The sequence below is a fragment of the Bubalus bubalis genome, chromosome 20, assembly GCF_019923935.1.
Source record: "Bubalus bubalis isolate 160015118507 breed Murrah chromosome 20, NDDB_SH_1, whole genome shotgun sequence".
NCBI lineage: Eukaryota > Metazoa > Chordata > Mammalia > Artiodactyla > Bovidae > Bubalus > Bubalus bubalis.
The window spans coordinates 38,868,300-38,886,449 of NC_059176.1; the positions used below are offsets into that span (position 1 = coordinate 38,868,300).

Genomic DNA, 18,150 nt, shown 5'->3' on the forward strand with positions numbered 1-18,150 from the left:
CCAAAGACAGAAAATGAAGAACCCCAACATTCAAGGACCAAGCACAGAAAGAACAAGTTTTAAGGGGTAGGAAGAAAATCTGTCAAGTGTGATAGAGCAGCAGGAAATGGTGTTTCAAGATGGGGGAGCGGCTGACAGTTTCAAATGCTGGACAGAGGACAATGAAAAGATCCTAGTATCATGGAGGCTGTTGATGATCTTGAGGAGAGTTTCCATGCAGATAGGGCTGAAGCTGGACTGCAGGAGACTAAGGAATGAACGGGAGGGAGCAGAAGGAGCATGGTGAGTGTAGATGAAGCTTTTAAGAAGTTTGGCTGCAAACAGGAAGACAGAGATGGAAGCAGCAAATGGGACGTGGAGTCGGGGGAGGATGTGAGAGACCTGAGTGTGTGATGAGTCAGAGTGAGGTTGTAACTGATGCAGCAAAGTTCATGAAAAGGCGTGAGGGGAGGGAAATCAGCACTCAGAGGTAAGGTGGGCCCTAGAAGGGAGGATGCGAGGGAGGATGCGAGGGACAGAGGGGGTGGGATGCAGTTCTTCTGTGACCGTTTCTATTTCCTGAGGGAAGGAGGAGATGAGGTCATCTGCTGGGGGCAAGGGACGGCTCGGGGGAAATGGGAGCAGTCTGAAATGGCCATCTGGGGACCAGGAGTGAAAGCTTACCAGGACAACAGAGGACTGTCAGGCAAAACTGAGACACAGGCTGAGACTTCAGACCATGAGCCTGGGGAAATGCTGTTATAGACCGAATGGGTCCTTCTCCCCCGCCCCACCCCCCAATTCACCCCCCTAGGCACTGGCCAGCCCCCCAGCACTGCAGGTTGTGACTGTATTTGGAGGTGGGGCTTCTGGGAGGCACTTAGGTTTAGATGAGGTCAGGGTGGGGCCCCCATGATGGGATTAGTGCCCTTATAAGAAGAGGAAGAGACTAGAGCTCACTCTCTCCACTCATACAGAATAAGGAATGACCATTTGAGAGCACAGAGAAAAAGCAGCTGTCTGCAACCCAAAGAGAGAGCCCCCACCTGCCACTAACCCTGGATCTTGGACTTCCCAGTACCAGGACTGTGAAAAAATAAATATCTGTGTTTCAGCTGTCCGGTCTGTGGTCCTTTGTTATGGCACCCCCACTAAACTAAGACAGTGCCAGTCTGCCCAGGTGTCTGACTTTCCCACCTGAGCCCCAAGCAGTCTGGGTATAGAAGCAGAGGGTGGACAGAGAGAGCTGCAGTTTAAGACAAAGAGAGCTCTGCAGTTTAAGCTCCATGAGGCAGATATGTGAGAAGGACAAAGGTCTGTTAGGAAAGTCAAGGAGCCTGACAGAGATGAATCTTTTCCATCTTTGCCTAGGGGTTTACCCACATTTCAGTGACTGTACACTTTTGACAGCATAGCTGAGCAGTGGTATCACGTGTGCAATGTACGCTAACAACAGTTACAATGTGATTTTGTAAAGGGACAGGTGACAAACAGAAGCCTGTAGTGCCAGCCTGGATCAGGAGCCAAGGCTCTATCTTGCCTCGTCTCAGTCACTGTGTGACCTTGGACAAGTTCCTTCCACTCCCTGGACTCTGGCATCCTGTTAGAATATTTAGAATATAGAATACATACGTCCTAAGATTCCCCCCACCCCCAGCTCTAACATTCTCAGATTCTGGGGAACTTAAAAGCACTGAAATACCACTGAGCTCAAAAGAAGTGAATGGCAAGGTGGTTGGGTCACTGGGCACCCCCTTGCTGGGGACTCTGAGGTCCCATCACTTCCTACTGAAAAGATTCATTCCTATATATATCAGTTCACTTACTAGGAAGAGGAGTATTTGACAAGACTTACAGAACAGCTTTTCAAAGACCTAGAAATCAGGTTGTTTTGCATCGTTTCAGAAAAGGCCAGGTTGGAAAATTTGGGAAAACACCAGGAAATGCAGCAAGAGCCAAGAAGAAGCTTGTGAAGAGAGGCTTCTCCCCCCCTCACAGTGTGCTTTGGTTTTGCTTCCCCGTGCCCTGGCTGGTGTCCTGTACCCGCTCTTCCTTCCTCCAGGAAGCCCTCTGGCTGCCAACGAAACCCCCCGAGGAGAACTCCAGCCGCGAAGCAAATCCCTTCTGCCAAGCTGCTTCCTATTTACTCAACAGAAGCAGCGTTCCAGGGCGCACCTGGAGAGTCAAATCAAATCGAGAGCCTCTTTGCCTTGCAGGCATCCTATTTGTATCCTCCCTGCTCAGAAGAAACCTTGCAGGAGCCTGATTCAGAAGTAAATGGAATGACAAAGCGGGGACACTGCCTTCTCCAATTCAAGCTAAGGAGTGGTACCCCATGGCCTGGACCACTGCAGTGCATGTGCCCACAGGGTGCAGACTGTGGACGTGGTTCAGAACCAGAACCCTCTAGAATCCTTCCCTCTTCTTGCCTTCAGAAACCTAAGAACCAAGAACCTAACGCTGGCGCAGGTGAGGTGGGAGATGAGTCCATGAGAACCGCGGAGGGAAGGATACCAGGTTGTATATCAATTTTGACCGCCAGGGGGCAGTGACACGGGAACCGGGTGCTCAGGGAAGGCTCGCACGCCAATGTCACTGGTGGAGGCGAGGACTTGGAGACCCGGAGAAGACCCTATGGTCAGAGCGTGCAGCCCGTGCCCGGGAGGATGGCGCCACCGTCCGCGAGTTATCCCCGAACTATTTCCAACCCGTTTGCCTATCCGTTTCCAGTGTCCTGCTGACTCTAAGCACAGTCCTTGGAGAAAATTACATTTTCAGAGAAAGCCACTGGGGTGAAGTTTTTGCACAAGGTGTATGGTTTCACAATTATTAGGCAATTTACCTCGGGAAGGCCAGGAGCCCCTTCGTAAATACGGGCAGGGAATCCAAGCTCTGCAAATTTAACTGCAGCTAAGGTTTCTCATTTGCTTCTAAAATAACCTGGCAACCCTTACTTAGTTTTTATATTCAAAGCAGTCGGCATGTTCCAAAATATTTACCGGCGGCACCCAGGGAAGGAGAATAGCCCACAACTGGGTCCCAAGCTCGGGGCCAATGTTTAAAAGCCTGTATCTAAGAGCCACAGGGTGGTGCAGGGGAAAGTTGGACCCCCACTGTGACCCCAGGACCTGTTCCTGGCCTTTAGCTTCCCCCATGTAAACTGAGGGTGTCACTGCTGTGTCTCCCCTGCCCAGATTGAACACAGGTGTCCAATCTGATTGAACAGCTAAATAAAAGTAGGCAGGGGCCACTCCCTGTATCAGAGGCCACCAGAAAAGCAGCAGGTAAGGCCTGCAAAGCTCCTGGCTGAATGCTGCTAAATTCCCTTCTGCTCTTAGCACGCTCCTGCACACAGAATGCTTTCTTCCTGATCCTGTCCCTGGTGAGAGAGGACTGTTTAGTTGCTATGTTGTGTCCAACTCTTGTGATCCTATGAACTGTAGCCCACCAGGCTCCCCTGTCCATGGGATTTCCCAAACAAGAATACCAGAGTGGGTTGCCATTTCCTTCTCGGGGGCATCTTTCCAACCCAGGGATCGAACCTGTGTTTCCTGCTTGGCAGGCTGATTCTTTACCACTGAGCCACGTGGGAAGCCCAATATAAGGAAAGTTCAGTCTAAATCCATTCCTTATGGGCTCTGACCCCCTGGGTGACCCATTTATCCTGTGGGTTTCCCAGTTCTTAGGTGTCCAGATTGGGAGTTGTATGGGCCCTTAAGGAGTTTAACAGCCTTTAAATAGTGTAATGACCTGAGTTCCAAGCAAATATTCACTTAATGAGTTGTCCACCAGCAACTGATGTTTGCTGTTCCCATGGCCTTTTTCAGAGGAAACCACATCTGAGGAGAAGGGGCTATGTGGCCTGATGTGAACTTCTGGTCTCTTGACTATGTAGCATCCCTCATCTCAGGCTGCCTCCCTGGAGGTACCCATGGAAACCTGGGGAGTTTATGCGACAGACTTCTTAGCTACTCAGCAGTCCCACACCTACCCTTCTCTTTGGTAATCTTCGTCCAGATTTGACAGGAGCTGGGAGCCCGCTGTGGAGAGATCGACAGCAGCCAGCGGCAAGTCGCGATAGGCAAAGTTCACCAGCTGCACGGGAGCAATGCTCTTGGTTTCTTCGTCTACTTGTTGGGAGATGATCTCAACTTCGGAAAGTCCTCTTTCTGTGGCAGGCCTGAGGGGGGAGGACGGCAACAGGACAGAGTCATCCCCCAAGCAAAAAATGACGTTTCCGTTCCCCAAGGAGACGAGTAGGCATGGGATCACTGCTGTGCTGGAGGAGGGCAACGGAGGGTGAGGTTCCATTCCTCCCCACGGGCCATCCCACCGCCCGTGCCATCTCCCTCACCAGCTGGGAAAAAGCAGAAGCGTGCTCACATCTGAAAACATGAGCTTTGGGGGCAGGTACAGACCCAGACCCAGCCAGGACTTAAGACTTTTAGGCTTCTCAGTCACCGGATTTTATGTTGGAATAATATATTCTTGTAAATTGTCTCCCGGGTTTCTTTGTAATGGTCCTACCATCTGGACACAATAGAGAAGTGAGGTGTTTGCTCACAACTGTGATGTGAGCGATGTACTGCTGGTGCTTGGGGGGCCGATCTGGAGGGGCCGAGTGAGCCTTCAGGCCATGAGGACAGGATGGGCCTGCCGTCCTGGGTGCCATTCCATTCCTACTCAAACTGGTCCTGTTCAGTTCAATTCAGTTGCTCAATCATGTCGAACTCTTTGCGACCCCATGAACCACAGCATGCCAGGCCTCCCTGTCCATCACCAACTCCCGGAGTCCACGCAAAACCATGTCTATTGAGTTGGTGATGCCATCCAGCCATCTCATCCTCTGTCGTCCCCTTCTCCTCCTGCCCTCAATCTTTCCCAGCATCAGGGTCTTTTCCAATGAGGTCCTGTTACAGGTCCCTTATTAAGGTTGAGAGTAGGAAACGGGGGTCACTAGATCAAATGTCTGAGAGGTTGTGCATCTCATCCTAGGTTACTGTCAGACTCACCAAGGGCCCTGCAAATAACCCACAACTCCGTTATCATTACAGAGCATCTCAACCAGGGGCAGGGCCACCTCCTGTGACAGGTTATCAAGCAACCCAGCAGGGTATTTAGCAATTGGTGGAGGAATTTGCGGCTGTGACCTCCAGCGACCACAGGAGGTCACTAACGACATCAATAGGAAAGGGGACATACACATCCTGTGGTGTATTGGGTAAGTAAGAAGTCTTCCTCCCAATCCCAACAGCTACCCTGTGAAGAGATGGTAAGCTGGATCATTTTGCTTTCACCTCCTGGGGTGCCATCTTTGGTCTCCCCAACAAATCCTTGAGCCTAGCTCATCCCATAGAATCTGAGGGGCTGGGTCTTATGCCTCTGGCCAAACAGGGAGGAGGAGTAAGAATGAACTATCCAAGGGACCACTGAGAGGCCAGTGGTAAGGCTGCGGTGACAGCCTAGTCTGTGTTAAACTGTCCTTGGGCTCGAGTGCAGATTCCAGTGCTAACCTCTGTGGGCCTCCACATTCTGGGGCTTCCGTTTCCCCAGCAGAGGCATGACGAGGTGAAAGAGAGGTGCCATCCCTTCTCTATGACCTTGACATGGGTACGAGGAAGAGGAAAAGGCAGGAGGGGCTCTGGATTGAGAAGTCCCCACACTGGGCTGGACGGTTCTAAATGCTAAGCTTTGTCAACTGCCAAGATTATTGGTTACTGAAAGCTACCCAATAATACGCAGTGGCAGCGATCCACAAAGTCTAGAGCTGCATCTGCCTACTTCTCTTTTGCTTGAATCATCCAGATAATTGAGGGAAAAGAGGGATCTTTCTTGAGCACCACAGGTTGGTGGCCTAAGCTGCCTGAATTCACCCAGGAATTTCCAGTGCCCCAGTTCTCTTTTGTGGGACTTATTTAAACCTTAGCTCTTTGCCCCCCGTCAAGGCACGGATAATAGTGCTCATCGTGGTGTGACATCTACAAAACGACTCAAGATCTTCAGACAGAACAGTCACGGGGTGTGAAGCTGCTGAGTTTCTCAACAGCTGGAACAGAAGTGTGGTTGTTCATGAGGGAATCCTGGCTCCTCCAGATGTTCCCCCAAAAGTAGATGACACTGGGCTGAATTTGTTCTTTTCTTTTGGAAACTATGGCTTGCTGAACCGGGGCTTTCTGATCCATGGGACATTCGTGCAGGGCCGGGGTGAGTTTCTGAGATCAACAGGATGTGGCTCTGAGAAGTGTGAGATAAGCTGCTTCTGGCTCTCTTTCCCCCTCCTGCTTATGGTCATAGCACCATGGCCCGGCACCATCTCTCCTCACGTGGTCATCTCTCAGCAGAAGGAGACAAGGCCTCCTTTAGGGGGAGTAAAGGTCTGGGTGTTGGGACTGGTCCCTGGTCTTGGGTAAGAAGAACAGTATGGTGGACAACATGTATCAGCGGTTCCTTTCTTCACCCCTCACTTTGCCATGTGACTCTGCAGCTTCCCATCAAAAGGAAGAGTATATTTCCCACCTCCAATGCTGTATTCAATCAAGAGACTTGTTTTGGCCAATGGGATATTAGTAATTCCACTGGACTAGCAATGGGATTACAATCCCAGTTTTGTTTTGTCTTTTGATTGCACTGTGTGGCATGTGGGATCTTAGTTCCCTGATGAGGGATTGGACCCATGTCCTCTGCAATGGAACCACAGAGTCTTAAACACTGGACCACCAGGCAGGTCCCTACAACCTGTTTTGGATTGCAGAATTCCTCTGCCTTTTAGAATTAAAAAAATGAGATGACATGAGTGAGGCAACTCAGAGAAAAAGTAGATTTTAACAAGTTATTTTAATGTCAGGCTCAAGGACAAAACCACCTGGAACCCCCTCCATCTCTACGGGGCTGGGGAAGGAGCTACTGGCTGTTTCCCTGATCCCAACATACCAACTCAGCATCCGCAGAGAGCAGATCCCAATGCTACTTACTGTGGATTGGTCATGTTGAAAGATGCAACCAGGGCCATGGGTGTTCCTGGTGTCTAGTGGGGCTCAGCTGTCTTGAAGCCTGACGTCAGCATTTCCAAGCATGAGTTCTACAAAAACATATGAATGTGGTACCCTGCAAACAAATAATTGAATAGTAGGAATTTGTTACACTCAGAAGCCAAACCAGAGTCTTCCTAAGCTCATCTAAAGATGGAAGCCCTTAGAACTTTCTCTGAGATAGACTTCCCTTCAAAGTAACAGTGAACAGATTCCAATCATTACTTACAGCAGATACTAACAGACGGGATTTCTCTCTTTTTTAGAGATGAAGAAATGGGCCCAGAGTGACAAAGTGACTTTTCTGCATCACACAGAGATGGCAGAGAGCCAGGTTGGACCACAGCTCTTTCTACTAAATAGCCAAGTAAAAACAAGGGTAACTCTATATACTTCAGCTTTAGGAATCTCAAAAATTAGGTTTGTCTAAAATAATCTCAAGGGCTTTCCCACATATTTCTTTCTCTCAAGATTTCCCTCTCCTCTGGTAGGCTGTTTCTCTACTCTTGTAGGCCTCCCTCTCTTCTTCCCAACTGGGTCTCTCCAGGAGAGAGGTCACACACCTCGAAGCCAAGCTGCCTGTGGTCATGAGGTATGAGATAGATGGGCCCCTGGGCTGGTCAGCTGGTATTTGTCAAGAAGAGTAAAATTGAAGCTTTGTTCTCACCCAGACACTCCAACGACAAAGCTAGTGGTGGAAACTGAGCTCTGCTGAAGTAAAGAGATAAGAAGACTACTCCTGAGGTCAAGGAAAACTCCCCTGTCGGCACACGTGCAGGGAGGCTCCTTGGGGGACAAAAGGGGAGGGGACACCACCCCATAATAAGTGTGAACAGCCCATAGGCCTCTGCAGTGGGATCCATCTTAGCAAAAAGTTGTGCACACATGTTGGAGAGGGTCCTAGGACCAGTCAGGTGTGAAAAGAGAAGATAAGTGGCCAAATATAAACAAAGACCCGAAGGACGGTCCTTTGTAACAGCGGTCCCCAACCTTTCTGGCGCCAGGGACCAGTTTCATGGAGGATGGTTTTTCCACGGGGTGGTGGGGGACATGGTTTGAGGATGATTCTCCTAAGGAACACATGACCTAGATCCCTCACGTGCACAGTTCACACTAGGGTTTGTGCTCCTGTGAGAATCTAATGCTACAGCTGACCTGACAGGAGGCAGAGCTCAGGTGGTAATGTGAGCAATGGGGAGTGACTGTAAATACAGAGGAAGCTCCCCATTTGCTCACCTGCCACTCACCTCCTGCCACGCAGCCCCATTTCTATCAGTTGGGGACCCCTGCTTGCTATGGGACTTAAATCACCTCTTACTGCAGCCCTCATTCAAGATACCCATACTCCTCTCCTGATGTATATTTCTGCCTCAAATAAATAAGCTTTATCTGTGTGTTCTCCCATACGTTGTGCTATGTCTCTAATAATAAACTTTGTCCTCATTTTTTCCACCCATAAAATATGGGAATAATAATAGAACTAACTAAATGAGTTAATGCATGTAAAACCCTTGGAATAGTGCCTGGCATCTACTGTTGGCTTTTATCAACAGAGCTATTGTTTTATAAATTTAAACTGCACAGTCTGTTGAATCTGAGCACATTCCAAAGCATTTGGATGTCTGAGTGTAAGATTTCCTCTTAAAATCTGGATTAGGTAAATAGAATATACTTTTCTACAAACAGATACTATAGTACCACCTTGAAGTCTGGGAAAGAGTAACAGAATGTACACAGACGAGGAGACAGACCCAGGTTTGGGGCGGTTTTGCACTACTTAAAAGGGAAGTTACTCAAAGGGCTGATCCTTTCATAAGTTACATTCCAATTGCAAACTGGTTTTCCTACAAGACATCAATCCAGGATGAATATCCTTTCCCAATCCTGAAGCTCTTCCCAGGTGGCACGAGTGATAAAGAACCCACTTGCCAATGCAGGAGATGTGAGAGAGAGATGCGGTTCGCTGGTTCAGGACTATCCCCTGGAGGAGGGCACGGCAACCCACTCCAGAATTCTTGCCTGGAGAATTCCACAGACAGAGGGGCCTGGCAGGCTACACGCCATGGGGTCGCAAAAAGTCGGACCTGACTGAATGACTTAGCCATGCAATCCTGAAACTCACCTCTCAAGGAACAAAGGGACAGAATTGTCACATGGTGCCAAAGGAAAAGGTGCTCCTGGAGTGAAAAATATTAGAGGATTGATGGTAAATTTGCAAAGCAGGGAAGTGCTTTCACGTTCTGTGTAACTAAGAAAAGTCAGAACTCAAGGTAAAGGAAATTGAGGAAATCTTGGGAAATCTGAACTTTGAGCAACTGGAAATGAGAAAGATGGAGAGCTTCATAAAATCAGAAGAACTTTGGCATTTCCCTGGTGGTCTGGTAGTTAAGACTCTGCACTCTCAATGCAGGGGCCCCAGGTTCAATCTCTGGCCAGAGAACTAGATCCTGCGTGCCACAATGAAGAGTTCATACGCCGAGAAAAAGACCCACTGCAGCCAAAGAAAAGGATAAATAAATAAAGCCAGAAGAGCTTTAATACAGAGACCACTGTTTTCACACCAGGTGTTTTGGGGGGCAAAACAAAGCATGGGAGCAAGAGTCAGAGACAACAGCAAGGAGAATCTGGACAGATGTTTTGCAGCCACACCTTCCTGGGGGTTTCACCTTACTTTATACCTTCATAAGGAGGGCCTGAACTTAAACATGAGAACTCTCCTGTAGCATTTGTAGTATTAATTGCACAGTAAATATATCAAGTTCTCCATCCCATAGCACAGATTGAGTCAGTCTCAATCTTTTCAGTTCTTTCTACAAAGCCTCAAGCAAACCAACTCCTCCCAGTGGTAGACCTGGTCATGTGGACTGTCCATCCTCCACTGACAATGAAGTCAGGATGGAGGTGTCCACAAACAGGAGTCCAGGTGGGCAACCCTACCTTCTGGAATGGTGTTTTAACAAGCTGTATTTGCAGGTGAGCCCTTTGCATGCTATTCAAGATATTAACTCTCTGGAGAATATACTAGGAAGATCTTTGCATCCACGGACCTTCCAGTACAGTTGGGCATGCAGGTGTAAAATACACAACCCCCCCCCCCAATGTTTGTGTATCCTTAGCAATGATGAACAAGTAAAACTTGACAAATCTATATTTATACATAATAAACATGAACTACTATACTAATATGACCCATATAAGACATTTAAAAAATAGAAATAAAAATGATTTAAAAATTTTAAGACATTTTAGAAAGAAAGATTTCAAATATATAGAGCTGTAGAGATCTGTAGAGTGAATTTCTAGTTATCTTTCACCCAGCTTCAACAGTTAACAGCACAGGGACTGTCTAGTTCTCTCTGTAGACTGCCCCTTCTCACTCCTCATGATTATTTTGCAAGAAATTTGGGGTGTCATTTTATTCATCTGTAAATGTTTCAATATGTAACCCTAAGCATAAGGATAAGGGCTTCCTTTAAAAGATGCAACCACAAAACTATCATCAACTATTAAATCAACAGTATTTTCTTAATATTATGAAATATCCAGGAATTATTCACATTTCCTTATTTTTCCTATCATTTTTTAAGGTTTGTTGAATCAGGAGTCAAACAAGGCCCACACATTATGATTGGTTCATATGATTCTTAATTAATCTGTAGGCTTCCCCCTCCATCTCACTTCTTTCCCATGCAATTTTTAAAAATTTATTTATTTTTAATTAAAGGATGATTGCTTTACAGTATTGGATTTTTTCCCATGCAATTTGTTGGAACAACTGGGTCATTTGTCCCATGAAGTTTCCCATAGTCTAGATTATGGTGATTATCTCTCTTTGGTTTCATTTAACATGTTCCTCTGCCCTCTGTATTTCCTATAAATATTAGTCTATAAGCTTTAATAAGATCACCTTCAGTTGTTTTTTTTTTTTTTTCACTTTCGTAAGCGGTATCATGACTTCCATTCAGAGACACAGAATGTCTTTTCTTTCTTTTGTGACATAACAGCCATTGATGGGTTCCTAGATCCCATTAATTCATTAGGGCTTGCAAAAAGATCATATGATTTCATCTTTCTGTCTTCATTTCTCAGCTTCTATGAAGACACACTCCCCCTCGTCAACTATTAGATTAGCTTAAGGTACAGTTCATATAGAAAAGGAAGGATACATGCTTAACTTCCCCTCCTTTATTTATTGGTTTTCAAAATAATCTTCCAAAGTCGATCAGTGAGGGGTTTTGTGGTGGTTGTTTATTTTTCACAGTGTTACGGATTTAAACATTCACTCAGGAGGGGTTGAGAGGGGAGCAGGCTCCTTGGAAACGGGATGGCAAGTTCCTGAAAGGAGATGTGGGGATGGGGAAGAAACGACTGGCATCTCCAGTACAGGCAAAGATTAGGCAGGATAGAGGGTTAAAATCCTATTTGGATGGACAGTGAGTAGGCTGCTTCAGCGATTTAGAACCTTAACAAGTAACACAGTTCAAGATCCCTTAAAATGATGCTTTTTTAAAATAATATTTTCCAAATGAAATAACGCCCAAAGCACAAGCCTAGCACGAAGCAGGTGTAGTCTAGCACTCTATAAATGAACATCTGCAGTGCAAACCTGCTGTCTCATAACCTGGGAAAGCAGAAGAGGAAACCTGTTTTGGATTTATTTGGTCTGGCAGCAGTGGGGAGGAAGGCTGTTTTTTAAACTTCAGGAAATTCCAGTCCATTCCACTTGTTGCTCATGAGTCTGTCTATGTAATTTGCCAAAACCATATTGGCTTGTTCCAGCCAAACCTGCCAAGTTCAAGTTGGCATCCCAGGAATCTTAGAGCTGAAAAAGGCTTCTAAAAACAAGTAGTCAGTTCCCTTACCTACCAGGTGAGAAAATCCGTAATTTGGCTCACCTGTCCCCAGGGGCGACTAAGTCTCCTCCTCATCTCTTATTCTAGTGACAGCCCCGTGGCGTACATGATCTGCTTTCATCTGCGTTCCATTGGTTGCCAAACCTGCTTTTACTGCAAAGCACCTGGGGGCCTTTTGGGACATATAAATTCACAGGCTACACTGCAGAAATGCTGAATCAGAACTGTGCAGGTGGAGTTTGAGAATCTTCAAGTTCCCCAGCTGTTTCTGACATGCGGCCACTGCACTTGACCCTCAATATCAGTGCTTCTTAAACTTTCCATTGCACCAGAATTGCCATGAAGGTTTATGTAAATACAAATTGATAGCCCTACCCACAAAGTTTCTAATTTAGTATGTCTGGGATGGGAACTTGAGAATTTATATTTTGAAAAAACTCCAGAGAATAATGATTTGCTGATCCACAGATCACACTCTGATCTTCTGTACCAGAAAGTCGGCTTGAGGTAATTTATAGAAGGGATTTTTATCCCTGTGTATTTTGCACACAAAGCTAGTATGGTGAAATAGCAAAACCTATCCTGGCCAGGCTGAAGATGACATGCTATATTAGTTAGGAATAATTTTATTTGCAAGTAACAAAATATCTAACAGTGACTTAGGCAGTAAAGACTTTTAATTATCTTACATAGCAAGAGGCCTGGAGGCAGAGGCTCAAAGATATCACCAAGGATTCAAGCTCTTTGTATCTTGGCATTCCCTCATTCCTCCAGTGATACATTATTCATATCTGTTGCCTTGTGGTTGCAGAATGGCTGCTGCAGCTCCGGCTTGCACATCCTCACACTAGCTCCTACCAAAAAGAAACAATCAAAGGCTTTCTCCTCACGAAGTTTGGTCTTTTATTTAGCTGGTATTATCTTTCCAAGGCCTCTAGTCAACATCTAATGTCTCTTGGGCATAGCTAGGTCATATGGCTGCAAAAGAACCAAGGACAATACACAGCTGGCCAAGGGAGTAAGGGGCGATATGAGATCCTAGACCAGTTGTGATTCATCCTTTAGGACCTGGGCATTTTGTTACCATAAAGGAACCTCAGTTCTCTTAGCAAGCAAGAAGCAGGAAGCAGCTGTCTGGTATATAACCACTTGTCTGCCAGACCAGGTCTGGACACTTCTGAGATGGTTCTGAGGCTCTGCTGAAGGAAGTTTCCCGAGTCTTCAAAGTGTTGGTAACTGGTTGGCAGGAGAGATAAAAGATGTGCTCTTACCAAACCTCAGGGCTCTTTTATTTAGAAAGCGTATGTGTGGGGTTCAGTTTTGACATCCTCAAGCACGCTGCAGAACCTACTCCTAGGGAGAAGCCGCTGAGCACAGGCACCTTTCACAGATACAATGTTCCACACCCCCAGAAGGAGGCTGTTTCTTGCTCTAAAAAACAAAGGTTTGTGTACAGCAACACAAGGTCAACCTTGCTGTTACCTTGACCCATTTGTACCTTGCTCTGTTAACAAGGAGTGAAAATGAAGAAAATCAATCATGTCTGCGAGCATTCTCTCACTCTGCTCTCCACTCCACCGCACAGTCCTTAGCAGTTAAACAAGCAGGCAGGGAGCCCATGGCGGCTCTCTTTTCTAGATGTGGCCCAGTCTTCTGTGGACCCCTCTTACTTTCTACCTTTTGCTCTTCTCCACTTACCAAATAATGCAGCCACTCAACTATTACCAATATCATGAAGCAGGGGACACACAAAACAAGATCACACTAAACTAGATCTGAAATTACTCTCATGTTCTGAGAAGAAAATAAAGAGGACCATCATTCTAATCCTTCCCTTGCTCCCCCCCAAATTTTTTTTTTCCTAATGAGCACTTCCCTAAGTTGTCCCTGATGGAACAAAGGATCCAGTGGTTCCTTGCCCCTGGCTAGTCTGGGCAGAAAAAGACGTCCCATAGTAGGGATTCCTCACCCGCTGCCTGAGATCATTTTCCCTCCAGAATTCTGCAGAGCTCCTGGGGAACTCAAGTATCTACGATTTAGAGAACTGACAACAATGAGCGAAGGCTGCAGTGGCTGACCCCTATCATCCCCCCTCCCCGTTCTAGTCAAGCAAATCTTAAGAGTAAGACTTTGCAAGTCTCTGAAGAAATCTTTGGCTGTACATGGTGTTAACTAAAAGATTTAAGAACTTGGATATGATTAATTTTGCTATTGAATTCTACATGGCACCAGACAATTCTTTGATAAATGGGGAGGGGGGGGGAATCCTCTTTCTTCAATACTTTTGTAGTACTTTTTTGTATATCCATGGTAAGATGCAAAAATGACCCCATTCTCACTCTCCCTGTATTAATGCCTCTTTTGTTGTTCTTACAGACTGAATGGGTCCCTCAAAACTCGTATGTTGGTGGTATTGGGAGGTAATGCCCTTGGAAAGTAATTAAGTCATGGGGAAGGAATCCTCACAAACGGGATTAGCACCCTAATAACAAGAAACACAAGAGTGATGACTTCTTAGCCATCTGAGAATACAACCTGAACACCGCCTACTGCAAACCAGGAGGGGAGTCTTCACCAGACACCAGGTCTGCCAGCACCTTGACCCTGGACTTGCCAGGTTCCAGAACTGTAAGAAGGCCCCCAGCCTATGGCATTCTGCAGCAGCAGCCCAGATGGACAAGGACAGTCACATAGCTTCTTATTACCCCCTCACCTGTCGCTGGGGCTGGCCACGTGACCTGCTTTGTCAACATAGATTGAAACTGTGATGATTAGTTTTATATGTCAACTGGACACACAAGGGGCTATCTGGTTAAACAGTGTGTCTCGGTGTGTCTAAAAGGATATTTTTAGATGAGATTAAAATCTGAATTGGTAGACTGAGTAAAGGAGGCTGCCCTCGCCAGTGTGGGTGGGCCTCATTCAATTTGTAGATGGCGTGAAGAGAATAAAAAGCTAGTAAGAAAGAATTCTCTCTGCCTTACTGACTGTGAGTTGGGGCATCAGCCTTCTGTTTTCAGACTCAGGCTCAAAATTATCCTATTGGCTTTACTGGGTCTGGATTTCTCAGCTTCCATAATCCCATGAGCCAGTTCCTTATAATAAATCTCTTTATTCACACACACACACAGAGAAACACATTCATGCACACATATATATCCTGTTGCTCCTGCTTCTCTGTAGAACCCTGATGACCGCATCAGCAAACAAGAAAGCACTCCTGTGACTGGGCTTGCCCTCTCGCTCACACGTTTCCATGACAGCCAGCACGCCCATCACCCCGGCCAAGGACGGCCAATAGCCGCCCGCACCTGCCCACCCCAGACACGTGAGTTCAGTCAAGTCTAGAAGAGTCACACAGCTGTGCCCAGCCTAAACTGCAGAGCCACAGACCCATGACCTACATAAAAATTTTGTTTTTCCAAAATCATTCTTTAGCCATTTATTAGCACCTGGTGTCCTCTAGAAGTATACCAAAGACTGGGGTTATCAAGATAAAAGAGACACTCAGAAAACTCGTGGGCTAGTGATAAGACAGATGCACAGATAGAAATTAAAATTCAGAGAGGTGAGAAGAACAAAACATTACAAAGGAGTGTTTTGAAAGCTGTAAACTTCCTTATAAATATCACTCACACTGGCAGGTACAGTCTTCTTCCTTCAGCCATCTGTTAGGAAAGGTTTGTTTCTCTAAGCCCACCAAGTTTTGGGAATGGTTGTTATGTGGTATTACTGTGGTAACAGATCACTGATACATTATAGATAAATGTCCACTGTAACACATAAAATAATACAAAGACACATATGTATATATTTTTAAATGAAGCACAATTTTATTTAAATTTTCCGAAATTTATACTAAACATGTTGTTTCAAAAATGCTTCACCATGATACAAAGGTTTTATTATTTCACCTTTCTTTTATAGGTGTTTCTTTTTGTGCACAGTTCTTCAACAGAAGCCCGAGTCCTGAGTTGCCCATTTAGGAGCCTCTGACCTGCTATTCTGATTTTCTTCTCACTATTCATGGCCATGGAGAAGGCAATGGCACCCCACTCCAGTACTCTTGCCTGGAAAATCCCATGGACAGAGGAGCCTGGTAGGCTGCAGTCCATGGGGTCGCTAAGAGTCCAGCAGGACTGAGCGACTTCACTTTCACTTTTCAGTTTCATGCATTGGAGAAGGAAATGGCAACCCACTCCAGTATTCTTGCCAGGAGAACCCCAGGGACAGAGGAGCCTAGTGGGCTGCCGTCTATGGGGTCGCACAGAGTTGGACACGACTGAAGCGACTTAGCAGCAGCATTCATGGCCAATATCTGGCTTGTAAATGAACGGCTTTTGGTCTTTTAGTCACTTGCTGATAAGGTGAGCCTGCACTGTTATACGTAACCACATGACCTAATTTGGAATCAATCTTGGCATCTAGTCTTGTGTTTCTAATCAAATTTACAATCCACCTTAAGGGACTGGCCAGATGTAGCAAAGATGTATATTTTCGTATACATCTTTGTATATATGTATATTAAAGATAACCTCTCTCCAGCCTCCATTGTAACCCTCCACGTCTCCCCTGAGGTCCTATGTTAACACCCAGGTGTGGAAATCCTTGCCCAGAATTATGTAAGCGTGTACTCACAGATATAAGCTAATTTTGGGGGGGTTTGTGTTTAACAAAATAAAACCAACTCTGTAATTTGCTTTTATCACTTAGCAATATAGAATGGAAATCCTTTCTTGTCAATAGAGAAAGATCTATACTTTTCTAATTTCTTAATTCATATACATATATATACACACACATACACATGTATAATACATAACTATATAAATTGCTTATCATAAAATTCATGTCTTTAGTGGCATGTGTATTCTTTTCTGCCCACTTCCCCTTCATTTGCCCACTTCACCTGCCTCACTGTTGCCCTCCCTTAATATACATACAGGAGACGTGGGTTCAATCCCTGGGTCGGGAAGACCCCCAGGAGGTGGGCATAACAACCCACTCCACTATTCTTGGCTAGAGAATCTCATGGACAGAGGAGCCTTGGCAGGCTATATAGTCCATAGGGTGACAAAGAGCTAGACACGACTGAAGCGACTTAGCACACACGAACATCCCTATTGACAGGCAGTTTCAGAGTTTTTGGGCCCTGTGAAAAATACTGCAATAAGGATCTTGCATACATTTCATTATAGTATTTTTATTTGTATGGGATAGATTCCCAGAAGTGAGATGACTGGGCTAAAGACTATATATCTTATATTTTAATAGTTAAAACAAGATTGCTTTGAAAGTTCCCTTTTAAGGGAACGTCTTAATTATTTGCAAGCTGCTGAGGGTGTCTGTGGACCAGATAAGTCCAAATACTTGCTTAATTATACCCTTGCCCCCATGGAGCACTGGAGTGAAAATAGAGGACAAGGGTGAAACCAAAAATAGCAATAAATATCCTTGCACCACAAGGAAAGACTTAGTTGACTTAGGAACTACCCTGTTACAGTATTTCTATGAGTTGTTTCAGAACAGTTAATGCCCTGAGGATTCTGTTTTCTTCCTTGTGCCATAAACCCTAACCCTCCCAACTAAATCAGCCACATAACCAGTTCCTGGGTTCCTGTCCAATTCCAGGAGTTATGAGTTGTGATCTATCCAAGGAGATCTGACTTCCCTGGGAATGAGGATGGAAGAGCACCACAGTGGAGGGGGGATTACAGGAAATTCTGGTGTCACCTTCTAATAGTTTCCAGTCATATTTTAGGCACTAACTTATATATTGATATACTGGAGTGGGTTGCCATTCCCTTCTCCAGGGAATCTTCCTGACCCAGGGCTCAAACCTGGGTCTTCTGCACTGCTGGCAGATTCTTTACCATCTGAACCACCAGGGAAGCCTCACACATGGATATTTTTGTTTGTCTGTTCAGGTGCTAAGTCATGTCCAACTCTTTGCAACCCCAAGGACTGCAGCATGCCAGGCGTCCTTGTCCATCACCAACTCCAGGAGCTTGTTCAAACTCATGGCCATTGAGTCAGTGATGCCATTAAACCATCTCATCCTCTGTCATCCCCTTCTCCTCCTGCCTTCAATCTTTCCCAGCATCAGGTTCTTTTCAAATGAGTTAGTTCTTTGTATATACTTTGTTAGAAAGAGAGCGACTTTGCTAAAATTCTTATCCTTTACTAATGATTTTTATCTGGTTGACCAGGAACTATATCTAAGTTAAGCCTGCTATGTTTCCACCCACACTCTTAGAAGTGTAAATGACATGGACCTACTCAGGGGTACC

General features: G+C 45.7%; 1 protein-coding gene across 6 annotated transcripts in view; it reads right to left on the minus strand.

The window, feature by feature from the left end:
- TMEM266 (transmembrane protein 266) overlaps positions 1-18,150 on the minus strand; it is a 126,400-nt gene that overhangs the window by 62,285 nt on the left and 45,965 nt on the right. For 2 of the 6 annotated variants that reach the window (XM_025271603.3, XM_006044404.4), the window contains exons 2-3: positions 6,951-7,083; positions 3,971-4,159 (exon numbers count right to left, since the gene is read on the minus strand). In XM_025271603.3, the coding sequence (XP_025127388.1) occupies positions 3,971-4,159; positions 6,951-6,988 (227 nt within the window). In that variant the 5' untranslated portion in view covers positions 6,989-7,083. Of the gene's footprint in view, positions 1-2,022; positions 2,098-3,970; positions 4,160-6,950; positions 7,084-18,150 lie in introns of those variants that run through there. The other 4 variants (XM_044932806.2, XM_006044405.4, XM_044932808.2 and 1 more) reach the window with 4 other exon arrangements.